At 47.8% G+C, this 13,111-nt stretch overlaps 1 protein-coding gene across 1 annotated transcript in view; it reads left to right on the top strand.

Moving 5' to 3' along the window:
- Positions 1-13,111, top strand: part of LOC146857157 (discoidin, CUB and LCCL domain-containing protein 1-like) — a 231,141-nt gene that overhangs the window by 133,132 nt on the left and 84,898 nt on the right. The window contains exons 5-6 of the mRNA XM_085647637.1: positions 4,762-4,834; positions 7,919-8,052. Coding sequence (XP_085503763.1) covers positions 4,762-4,834; positions 7,919-8,052 — 207 coding nt within the window. The remainder of the gene's footprint in view (positions 1-4,761; positions 4,835-7,918; positions 8,053-13,111) is intronic.

The raw sequence follows: 13,111 nt of genomic DNA, 5'->3' as shown, positions 1-13,111 counted from the left end.
ACACCCCATACAGTATTATTTACAATTTGTTGGATGGCTACCCTTAACATAGACTCTAATACATAGCCATTCCTAACCGTTTCTAGTCTTGTCCCTGCGTATCCTGCATTGAACCTACAAGTGAGATCATGATTGGTCCACCTGTGAGGTCCCCCCGGAGTGATCTTGCGCAGCGGGCCTGTCTTCCTGCCAGGTTACCCACTTCGGGCACCCCTACACCCTCAATACCATACAACCCTCAACCCCCAGCCAGTGCTGCTATCTTTGGCATCCATGCACCAGTGCGGGGATTGGCGGTAAAGGACTTTGGGTGGCGTGCACCCCCACAAACTCCTCACCCTCTAGCCGACTTGCTGGAAGCACCCCCTGAAGGGCCCAGAGAGACCGCTGTCCCCACCTATTTCAAGTAAAAAGTATGCCTTCTATGGACTGTAAATGCTCTGCTAATCATGACCTCACCTGAGGACTAAGGACACAACCATAAATACGACAAACACTGACTCCCCTGCAAGAAAAAGAGGTTAAATACGAATGAGCATGAACCAGACAGTACACAAACTTATCAACTTAAATCCTGGAAGCTGAAAAGGAAAACACTTAGTAACCTGCAAAAGGAGAAACATTAGCATTGGCCAAAAAACACTGCCAAAAGGGATGGTGGGCATGACAAAAAATGTATTAAATGTGCCCCGTGGGGGTAGCCGGCAGCGTCCTGGCTCCTGAGCGGCGAACAGTAAAAGAGATCACTTCGCCACTCCTCTGCCTCTTTTAAAGGGGCGAGGGTCCAGCACTAACCAGTTCTAAGGTGACGTGGAAGCATCTAATCGCTTCCGGGTCACCAAGCACCTGGCGACCAATGCCTGCGCTGCTTGTAGGCTGGTGCCGGCGACGTCATGTGCCACCTCCCCCAACCCCATTAGCTGGCACCTGCATTCTGCCATAAGCACAGTGTCCCCTAGTCGGGGGCGCCTTGGCAAACACAAGCAACACAGTACCGGTTTCGCCCTTAACCCTTTCGCTACGGCGCGAATTCCGCCGGAGCCTTGGGGGGGGGGGGGGGGGGTTTGGGGTGAGCGCGGCGCCGCCATGCTCATGACGGAACCACGCCGTCATGAGTCACGGGCGAGCTGTGCTCATGACGGCGTGGTTCCGTCATGACTCCACCCACTTGCGCTGATCGCCCGCACAGGCGAGGAAACAGCACCGCGTGGGCGGAGCGGCCGCCAACGGCTGCAGCATGACGGAACCACTCCGTCATGAGCACACGGCGCCCGTGGCTCATGACGGAGTGGTTCCGTCAGAAGCATGCAAGGGGTTAAGAGGGCTCATCATTCACGTTTGGCATGGGGTGCAAAATCACAATGGACTGGGATACGGCCTGAGTAATGACTAGTGGTTTTAGATGAATTCTAGCACTCTATTCATCACTCTTTTCATATACTATGCTTCAGGGCTAGAAAACAATCTGCACAGACCGCGCAATGGACAACCAGCCACCCAGTTCAATTAAAAAACTGCAAAACCCTTCAGCACCCATATCCATCCACCAACAAAGACATTACTGAGATGTTTAGCAGACTCAAATGTTATTACTTTTAAATTAGCCGGAGCGAAGCACTACTGAACAAGACACATCGCAAGTATCTACTAACCACAATGGCACGCAATCTCACACAACACAGCGATTGAGATCACAGAACCAGTTATGAGCGTGCCCAAATTGAGAAATCAATTAGTGCCCAACTAATGTCACAAGAAGCTAAGGAAATGGCATGAATATAAGAAATCTAAGTTTTTATCACCACAATGTGATGTGTCATATCCTGTTATTTTAGATAGTTTCTATTTCTGTATCTTACACGTTTGCCAAGTGCTGTGACGCTCTTGTTCATGCTGTAACTGACCCTTATACTAAATGGAAGGCCAGAGTCTGCCATATACTTCATACAAGATCACACTCTACAAAGTTTTACTCCAGGGCAAACATGGTCGATCTAGATCTCGCAATATGTTTTTCTGCTTCTGGAATAGTAACAGGGCACTTTATAGATGTAAAATATTGAAGGTAGTTTGGAGCATGTGGGCTACCCTAATGCATATCCCATACGCAGCACAGCAGTATCAATGCACTCCGCCTGCTGCATTTTGCAAACCTACATCTTACGTGAGGCGAACTCTCATTTTGGGGAAAAATTGTTTGCTGTATTCCCTAATGTGCACGCTGCAAACATAACCCAAAAAAAGAATTTGCCCCTTTTTTACTTCAGTACAAAGCTTTATGTAATGCCAGAGATGGCGGCTCGCAAGGGAAAGAGGGCATCTCCGAATAGGGAGAAGAGGCTGGGGCAGATACAGTCAGGCGCGAGACAGAAGCATGTAAAGAGTTAGCACTGCGCCTGCACTGTTAACAACACTGTAAACAAGACTGGAGGTAATGACACCGTAAACAAGATTGGAGGTAACAACACTGTAAACAAGACTGGAGGTAAACTGTAAAGTTGATTTCCTTAAACTGCACTGGGTGTACAACATAACCACTGGCTGTAAATTGTAATCCCTGTCAACAATATCTGGTGCACACTGTAAAAGCACAAATTGTACATTGTAAACACTGAACGGAAACTGTAAGCACTGATGGAACACCGGGCTTTCACAGCAAACAACACCATGTGTACACTGTAAACATGTGTACACTGGGAACAAAACTGGGTTCAACTGAATGCAACTCCAGTTATACAGTATAAACAACACTGGGTGTACTCTGTAAACACTGGGCATAAAGTTTAGGCACCGAGTATCAACTGCTCCCAACACTGGATGTATGCTGTAAACAATACTGGGTGTACCCTCTAAACAACACTGGGCATATGCGGTAAACATTGGGGGAACACTGCAAACAATACTGGACGTACACTGCGCACTGTAAATGGTAATCAACGCTGGGAGCACAGTGTATATAGGGGATGTTCACTGTGAACAAGAGTGGTGGAACAATGTAAAGTGCACTGGGTTTCTAGTGCAAAGCACACTTGGTGTACTTTGTAAACAATACCTGAACTGCACTTTGAAACACTGGTAAGCACTGTAAACAAACACTGGTAAGCAGTGTAAACAAAACGCTTCGAATGTAATAAAAACAAGACTAAATATGCACTCTAGACAACATCGGTATGTGCAAAAATGTAAACCATACGGGGTGGACACGGAAGAACACCAAGGGTACAGTGTAAACAACACTGTTCTATTTTAATCAAAACACTAGGGGCCCAATGAAGTGAGAGATGGGTCTTAAAAGTAATAGTAATTTGCTCATTGACGTTTTGAGACCTGCTTCTGGTTTTGCACTCCGACCGAAGCACTAATATGTCTCTTCGCAAAATCTTCAGTCCTAGAATGACCTTCCTAGTGAATATTACTTGGACAGGCCACTATGTACAACCTCTGTGATTGGCTAAGAACACAGGGATGAGGGCCTGCAAAGAACAGCAGACCAAGTGCCATACCTTTCTATTCCCAAACAGGAAGCTTTTATGTGTTTTTTTAATAATCCATTTTTGCTTAAAGGAATCAATGTTGCTTTAAAGAAGAAAAAAACTTGCTGTTGGTACCTTGGATCGCTGCCTGCTGCCCTCTGGCTGCAGACAAAATGCATAAAGTGGACGGTGTCCCCAGCGGACACCTTCCTCCTTGGTGAATCAGTTTCCACCTCCTTCAAGGTGTCGGTAACTGGTCAGTGGTTAATGACTGCAGTTGTGGATGCAAACCACTCATACATACCTTTGTGACTTGCAATTTGGAAAGGCGCCTATTTCATAACCCCTCCTACCTGCGATTGGGGTTGGATCACAAAACTCATTTTATGAGCTGGAAGGTCTTTTCAGACTTGCAAAATGGGACTAGCACTTAGCAACAAAATCTATTTTGCAGTTGCAAATTCTGTGATTTTTACGAATGGCAGAATGTGTAACTGAAAAAGGGCTTTTGGCGACAGGCCCGCAGCGTGCAATAAAGATATTGGTTGTGCAATTGGCATTAGTGTACACTGTAAAGAAAACACTAACTGTGCAATGTAAATAAAACGGGGTGTAGACTGCATATAACGTTGGTATAAAGCCTGCAAAGTAAACAGCTCTAGGTGTACGCTGTTGAAATGTAAAGTAAACTGGGTTTACTCTGCCAAGGTGCTCGCGGAACTACAACCCGATAAACTATCCTAGATTGGCAGTGTAAATATATTGTAGGCACTCTGTTCGATACTTAGCTCTGTTGATGTTACTCTAATTACGCCTTGAATACACCTCTCAGGGGTGAAGGGGAGTGCAGTGGCGCTGGGATTGGTGTTACTCAAGGGCTGCTTGGCTTTACACTGCTTCACATGATTGCTTTATGCTGGAAAGCACCAGAGGTGCTCTGTATTTAAATGAAATACCAGCATTTGTAGCGCACAGCTACCTCCGGAGAGGTGTCCCGGCGCTGGGAGCCGTTGGGAAGATTAAGCGAGCTATTGCCCAGAGTCACATGCTGCTGGGCTAACCTGCCGCCGGGGATGAACCAAGCACCCTGTGGTCCGGAGTCGGGCACCCTGGCCGCTGCGCCACACCTCTTCCACACCTTCCATTTCCAACTCCGAGACTCTTCGGCTCTGCCACACATAGGAGATGCTGTTTGCACACAGTCTACGAAGCAAGCGCTCCGTGCACGCGCACTCCCCAGTGCAGTGGCTGAGGACCTAATGCAGTGTCGCTTCTCCGTGTCTTACAGTGTTTACTGCCCCGCGGGCTGCAAGGAGATCGCTGGCGACATCTGGGGGCAGGTGGCCCAGGGCTACCGAGATGTGAGTACCAATGTCTCGCCCTTTCTGGCGTGTGGCTGACCCCTGTGTGTTGCCCCCTTCGTGACTGAACCGTTTGTGGCCGAAGGCTTGTGAATGAGCGAGCTTGTTGTGACTGACCTCTTGTTGCTCGACTGTCCGTGGACAGTCCTTGCGGTTGGACCCATTGGAGTTGGCAGTGTGTTCGGCATGTGTGTGGGGGTGGTGGCGGATGGGGAAAACTATGAGAGAATCCACTCCATGTCCCTCGCGCCATATTTAACCTGAGCCTTTTTAGGCCTCTGCGTATCAGACTCCCCTCGAGCCCTGCGTGTCCCATCACCCTCCTGGAATCTGGCCCTCAAGCCATGCCTAGCCACTTCCCATCGATACACGTCCCCCGAACCCTGTGTCTGCCACTCCCCTCTAAGACCTGTTCTTTTAGCTCTGTGTATTACACCTCCCTCTCAGGACCTGTGCTTAGGGCTCTGTCTATCCCACCCCCTTCCCTGACTCCGTCTTTGAGGCCCTTTGTATCCAATTCTCCTCTCTGGTTCTGTCCGGCCCTTTGTATCCAATTTGTCACAGTTTCAGTCACCCTGGCAGGGGCGGCTCTAGGCTCATGGTGGCCCTGTGCAGGGAGCGTAAGTAGGGGGCCCCGGAAGAGGGGGTCCGGGCGGGGTGGAAGCAGGAGGCCGCCAAATCCCTGCCAGGGGCCGCCACGAATATGTATTGTATCCGATTCCTCGTGGCCAGGCAGCCCCTGGTGTTTGGTGGCCCTGTGCAGGTGCACAGCTTGCACATGCCTAAGGCCGCCCCTGACCCTGGCCATGTGTATACTGTGCCCCTCTCAGGCCACAATCCTCGGGTGATGTGTAAACCCACCTCCCCCTCAGGCCTATCCCTCTCACCCGGAGTATACCACCCCTCTTCAATCCCGCCCAAGTCCATCCTTTCCCTCACCCTGCGCATCCCACTCCCTTCTCAGGCCCCTGTGTATCCATCTTTGGTTGCACGCCCTGTAACCATGGACCCGGTTTTCTCTCTCCCTTGTCTGGCCTTGCCCCACGTTTCCGTGGTCCCCTCCTGCCCATCTGTGTATCCCACTCCCATCTCAGAGCCTGTCCTTCCGGTTTGGTATTGCCCTTTTCTGAGGTCTTTCCCTGTGGCCCTCTGTCGCCCCCTCCTCGCTCAGGGTTTGACCCCTGGCTCCTAGTTATTGCAGATAATGTCACTATTGTACCCCGTGCCTCAGTATTCTGTCCTGGAAGAGCCGGATGCTCGGGGGTCCGGGGCTCTTCCGGGACATCTCGTGAGATGGAGAGACATCAACAAATGCGCCTTTGCCACAGACAGTTGGTGAGATCGCGGGGCATGTATACACGGACAGGGTTCAGTTTTCATCACTGAGAATGAATGCAAAAGTCATTCAGCTCTAGAACATAAACCACGTGTAAACCACACACCAGTTGTTTCTTGCCTCTTTAAATATGCATCTTTAATCAACTCATTTCATAAATCGGAAAGGGGTGATGCACTGAGTCAGCCAGGCTGTGTTTTTCACGTTACAGGCAGTTCTAGGCAGCAAGGACTCAACCCACTGAGCTATCTTTACCCCAGTGCAGGCAGCTGAGATCCAGCGTAACTTAGAGCGGTCGAGGGTTTTTTCACAAGTCCATCGAGTTATAGCCTTGCCTCTCTTCCAACCTGTTTTCATTTTACCATCTAACCATTAACCTGCTATCCCCGGGGAACTCACGGCAAGATAACCGCGCAGGAGCGGTCTGCGGGTCGCACATTAAATAGTCACTGAAGAGAGCTGGGATTTCTCATTTCTAATACTCCTGTCACGCTCAACCATCTTTCCTACACCTTTGACCCGATTTACAGACTTTTTGGCACACAAGTTGAACACAGGTGCAATACAAGCTTTTTTATAAGCATTAATTCCACCTCGTTGCTCACAGAATGAGCACTGGGGGAATATTATGTCTTTACGGTGCAGTAACTTGTATGGCGGAGGAAATGCAGTGCTCGCATGTTTAGCGTTAAAAGTAGGATCGTGGGGCTGTTTGGTGGGACACCCTGCATAAGTGAATGAAAAACCCCGCTCGTGCGAGATACGTTTCAGAAGCAGGGTGAACATGCTTACACTTTATAGTATCTGGATATTTACTCGCCTCATGCAATATTTCCCAACCCTGGAAACACTCACAGATTTGCCCCAGTACTTTTCCATTGTGGCGAAGGCGAGGGATCACCCCCATATTTCATGGGAGCAGGAGTACGGGTTCTCATCAGAAAATAAATAGATCACCATGGAGAAAAAACTTAAGAATTTACCAGTATTCATTACCTTTTTTGTTGTTACAGTTTTATATAGCCGAATTCGACCGAAGGTATAGGAGCGCTTTACATGAGCACCGGTTTCTTTACACAAGGACACAAACATTTTTGGGGTGATTTGCCAAGAATCACAGGATGTTGAGCCAACGCCGAGACTCGAGCCTGCTCCAGCTCCAAAGTCGGCAGCTCTGGCCGTTGGCCACACCCTCTTCCCTAGCCTTTCCTGCCATACTTTCTAGTGGCTGCCCTTTGATTGTTGTAACCTCTTTTTCACAAGAGTAAATTCAACTCTCTCAGTCTCAGCAGCGAGGCCACTGATTTCATAAACGTGGAGTGTGAACATGCCTCACGCCCCTGGCTCCCTCCAGCAGGCTTGAAGCAGGCTGAGGATTGGGATCCTATTCCTGTGCTGTCAAATAGGTACTTGTCATGAGCACCAAAGTCACACCCATAATTCATCTAGCGCTTCGAGGCGATTCATTTTATAGTGTTCACCTAAATTTGAATCTCGTTGACCCCTCCGCTATGTTGTGAGCATTTGTATAGCGCCTTCTATCATTAATACTTAACTGAAACGCTAAAGTGAAACAGTTGAAGTGAAGAGCGACTGTGGCCGGGCCCTGAGACGTGTGTTGTCCTTGAAGCAGGGCTTTGGAAGGAGACAGCGTGTTGACGCTAAAGGCTGGCGTTGCTTCAAGAGCTTTGCTTCGTGACGCTTTCCTCTCTCTGGTGTTTATTCTACCCATTCCTGTTTCTCTCCAGACTTCCGTGATCTGCAAGGCTGCCGTCCACGCGGGGGCGATATCGGATGACGTAGGGGGGCAGGTGACGTTCGTACGTGAGAAGGGCGTCACTCTCTACGAAGCTGCCGCTGCCAACGGACTCCAGTCAAAAACGTAAGCTAGCATCTGTTTGTTGTGAGAGGGAAGGGCTTTGGGGGTCTACACTGATTCGATTCGCCCCATTGCCAGTGTTTCACTGACAGGACATGGCTGGTATTTTATTTCCAGGTCAGTAAAAATACTAGAAAATCAGCAATTCCTCTTTGAAAGATAAATTAAACAAACATCGGAAATGCAATGGGTCTCGCATTTGCTTGAATTAGAGCTATTGGTGTTGTCAATGTCTTTTACCCATGTGTTATGGAGTGTATGTATGTGATGTGTAATGGAATTATGTGGGTTGGAATGAAATTAGTTGTGGAATTATAAGGCGTGGAATTGTGTGGAGTGGTTATTTGTGTAGTGGAATTATGTGGCATGGTGTGCAGTGGAATTAAGTGGATAGTACATATGTGTTATTGAGTGTATTGGAATTATATGGAGTGGGATTGTGTTATGGAGTGTAATTATGTGGAATGGTATTTTGTGTTGTGGTGCGGTATGTAGTGGAGTTTAATTGTGTGGTGTGCTGTTGAATTTTGTGGCATGATTTGAAATGGTGTGGTGTGGATTGGATGTATGTGGTTGTGAGAAGTTGGCCTGGTATATGCTGTCCACTAGTTATAGTGGGCACCTTGAACCAGTCCAAACAGCCCCTTAGAGGTGATAGGTTAAAGACAACCTTATTTGAAAGCTATCCTAGTGATAGCTATGGAGAGCAGCCTTCAGGCTAAGTCTTGAAGTAATGTAAAGAAGCTTGTTTTACCAGTCTATAAGCTCTTGAATGACCAAATGAAAGGAAAACCACACCAGGTATATATATAAAATATATGTATTTATTACTAAACACACCTGACTAGTCTCTTTATGAGGCTAGAGGTCAAAGCACATATGTTACACTTCAAATATCACAGTAAATTAGCACAATATACGATAGGCCCTAGGGGCGAACCAAACCATATACTAAGAGTGGTATAAGATCCACGACTTGACTAGACACAAGGCCTAGAGCCTGTAGAATCGCTGGGACCCCAAGGAACCGCCCAAGGTAGTGACACAGGGGACCCACGGGGACGTGTGCAGTGTGAGAACACAGTCGCGAGCTCTGTTAGCTTCCATGGGGAAAGTCGCAGTTGGAATTTTAAAGTTTAAGGACACTTATAGGTGGACTAGGAACAAACCCTTTTGGACTTGGATGGTTCTAGGTCCAACACCCACGGGAGCACCGGAGTACTCGTGTTACCTCACCCAGGGAAGCCGGGTGTCAAATGGTGTCGGGTCGCGTCGTTTTCAATGGCAGGAGACTGAAAAGTGCTGATGCCAGGAAGAGGAGAAGTGTCCGAAGAGATCCAAGCCTGGATCAAAGATGTGAAGAACCTGAAAGCAGAGAGGACAGAGTCTGGGTCACTTGTCAGTGACCAGGGGCACGATAGTCGAATGCTCACCGATGTCGGATGCTTCAGGTGCGAAGAGGGGAAGCTTTACTCTTCAGCCACGAGGACCAGGAGGCGTCGAGGATGACCAGGAACTGGATTCGAGCTGTCCCGCGAAGGATGTCGAGTGCTGCAGTGTCGGTGCCCGGATTGGACACAACAAGCCTTGGCAACAGCAACCCACGCAGGAAGAGGAAAGATGCTTTGGTGCTGACCAGCAAGGTCCTGGGGATTCCCCAAGCGATGGAGAGTCAGGGCACGTCTGGAGCAACCAGGGAAGCCCAATTAAAGTTAAAGTTGCCTTCACAGGGACCCACCAGTCAATGGACCAGGGATCGCGAAGGTACCTCGAGCGAAAGCACAAAGCCGGCTCACGGAACGCTCGTGGAGTGTAGGCCAGCAATCTTTGGTGGCAAAGGTGCTCGGTGTCTGGGCTACAAGTAACCCAATGCACAGCCTCAAGGAACGTCGAGAAGCTAATGCACTTTCAAATGTGCACGGTGTCTAGGGGTTCCGGTTCCACGGTACCCACAAGGGCTACGGGTCTCAGCTTTGCTTGGGACTCGGGTCAGCCTCTGGGAAGTCTGGAAACCCACCTACTGTGTTGCAAATACTTAGGTGTTCCTTGGGGTCCCATCAATTCTATAGGCTCTAGGCCTTGTGTCTAGTCAAGTCGTGGTTCTTATACCACTTTCATAGTATATGGTTTGGTTCGCCCCTAGGGCCTATCGTATATTGTGCTAATATACTGTGATATTTGAAGAGTAACATATGTGCTTTGGCCTCTAGCCTCATAAAGAGACTAGTCAGGTGTGTTTAGTAATAAATACATCTATTTTATATATATACCTGGTGTGGTTCTCCTTTCATTTTGTCATTCAAGAGATTATAGACTGGTAAAACAAGCTGCTTTACATTACTTCAAGACTTAGCCTGAAGGCTGCCCTCCATAGCTACCACTAGGATAGCTTTCAAATAAGGTTGCCTTTAACCTATCACCTCTAAGGGGCTGTTTAGACTGGTGCAAGGTGCCCACTATAACTAGTGAACCGCATATACCAGGCCAACTTCTCACAGTGGTGTGTTGTGTAATTGTGTTGTTGAGATGAAATATGTTGTTTGGTGTCAAATTATGTGGCGAGTGGAGAACAGAGTGAGGGATCACATGAATGGGACACAGTCAAAAGTAGAAATGATTTAAGAAAAATGTTTCCGCATGTTAAAGAAATACACTTCTTAGGCTTTTGAAGAGAGTTTGCAATATTTTAAATGGTCGTGTTACATAATTTACATGGCAGTCATTTTCAGGGCTCAGCTCTGTGCATCTGCATTTATAAATCCCTCACTTGACACAAATGGACCAAAGTTCAACAATCTTTTAATTATGGGGGTACGAGAAGAGGATGTACCTCGAGGCATGGCGTGAAGGGGAGGCAGCCTTGAGAGCGACAATTAGGATCAGACTGGAGTGATGGGAAGAGGGGCGAGAGAGACCGAGAAGGAGAAGGCAAACAAGCATGCTCGTGTTTTTTGTTGCAAATGTGTGCATGGCTTAGGAAGTCGAGCGCTAGCTGGTGGCAAATAGGGTAGTCTAATGCGCAAGGGTTTGAATCCAGGCATTATGTACTCTGCTCTCGTGCTACTCATGTTCACATTTTCATACTTATCGTATTAGTATAAAAAAAGAGGGTAATTACACCTTCAATTAATAGCGCTTAGACAAATCAGTGGAAGACAATCAGTGGAAATATAGTCAAAAATCCCCAACCTGAATGTTGACAAAAAGTCAGATCAGGCCGCGGTGCTGCCATTTCTTGGAGAGGAGAGGGACTTTGCTGAGGGAAACAATTTCAGGTATGGTCGCCCTATTCTTCTGATGGTATTTCTGTACTTGCTTTGATCTTCCCGTCCCCGACACTTCTAATTTTCTCTGTCCTGGTTTTTTAGGTCTCGCCTGACCCAGCGCATGCGCTGGTCTGGCGAGACTTATTGAGAGGGCTCCAAAAAGTGCTACCAGGCCAGCCTAGAGCTACAGTGCATGTGCGCGCTTTACCGCGATTACTTTCATTTTCACGGCCGCTTTGATGTTTGATCGCGATCACTTGCACGGCCGCTTGGCACAGCCAATAGGTCTCGCTTTTGGGACCTTATAAGTATTTAGTTATGCAATTGTTGCATAGCTAAACACTTACAAGGTCCCAAAGGCGAGACCTATTGGCTATGCCAGTGCTTGTTTAAACTTAGTCACGTGTGTTGATTTTAGATATCGAAAGAGCTGGTTCTTGGAGAGGATGGGATTCTGTGTGTGGCGGTAAAGGGATCCCTTGACAGATTCAACGGGGGTCTCTGTCCAGTCTCAGGAGAGAAGATGGGATCTTGTATTGACACTTAAAAGCTCATCACATCTCTTCCTGCTTCAGATTGACTCCAGGCTCTCTCGTCCACTCCTCCTATTTGCTCTTCCTGCCTGTCACTCAAGTTGATTATCGGCAAGCCCTTGTGTGGAGTGTGTCCGCCAATCATCATTCTTTTTAGAATGATCGAGAGGTGCACAGGGCTGATCACTCCGTCACACTAAGGTTTTTGTGGAGAAGTAGCAGATCTTCCCTGCCGAGTCAGCTTGCAGGGAGGCCCTGTTCACAACGGACAGCAGCAGGGGTGTGGTGTGTAGTGTTGCATTCGTGCTCATGGTACACCATAGTATACAGTGATTTCAATGAAGATTTCTGCGATGCAGAACAAGGATTACAAGAAACGTCTCCTTTCATCTTTCCATCAGTCATTGCTTCTGAACCAATTTATGGGAGTGTGTATGTGTACACTTAGCACAAACTGCAAATAGTGTGTGATTTATAGTCTGTTTCCTACTAATAAACACACGTTAATGAGGTGTTCTCACAGTGGCTACTTACACTTGGCATGGAATACTAATACTGCGGCATCTGTAGTCTATCCATGTGTCTTCTTACGCTGACCACGTGATACAGTTAGTGAGACAACGTCTAGTGTCTCCACCTAATCTTCACTGTTTGCTGGATGTCTGCTTAAATTATACACAACACAGTGAACTGCTTACAGCCCCCTTGTCGGCACATGATGCATATATTGACACTTTTACAAACTCGGTGTGTCTGCCTACGCCGCACTCGCGATACAAATAGTGAGGTGTTTACCGCCTGTGTGTCTACTTACACTAAGTCCATGCTACAAATAGCAGGATGTTTACCACCTGTGTGTCTGTGCAACCTAATTCCATTCTACAAATAGCAGGTTATCGCCTGTGTGTCCGCCTCACTTCAATCCATGCTACAAATAGCTTGGCGTTTTATCATCGGTGTGTCTGCCTATCCAAAGTCTATTTTACAAATAACAGGGTGTCTATCACCTGTGTGTCTTCCTACCCAAAGTCCATTCTGCAAATAGCTGAGTGTGTGTCTGCCTCCCCTAAGTCCATGCTAAAATAGCAGGGTGTCTACCACCGGTGTGTCTGCCTACCCTAAGTCCATACTACAAATAGCGGGGTGCTAATAGTCTGTGTGTCTGCCTCCCCAAGCCCATGCTACAGATAGGGGGCCCATCACCTATGTGTTTGCCTTCCCCAAGTCCATTCTAAAAATGCCAGAGTGTTTACTACCTGTGTG

This window comes from Triturus cristatus, chromosome 3_2 (assembly GCF_964204655.1).
Source record: "Triturus cristatus chromosome 3_2, aTriCri1.1, whole genome shotgun sequence".
NCBI classification, from domain to species: domain Eukaryota; kingdom Metazoa; phylum Chordata; class Amphibia; order Caudata; family Salamandridae; genus Triturus; species Triturus cristatus.
Note: the sequence above shows the minus strand (reverse complement) of the source record. Positions and strands in the feature narration are given on the sequence as shown.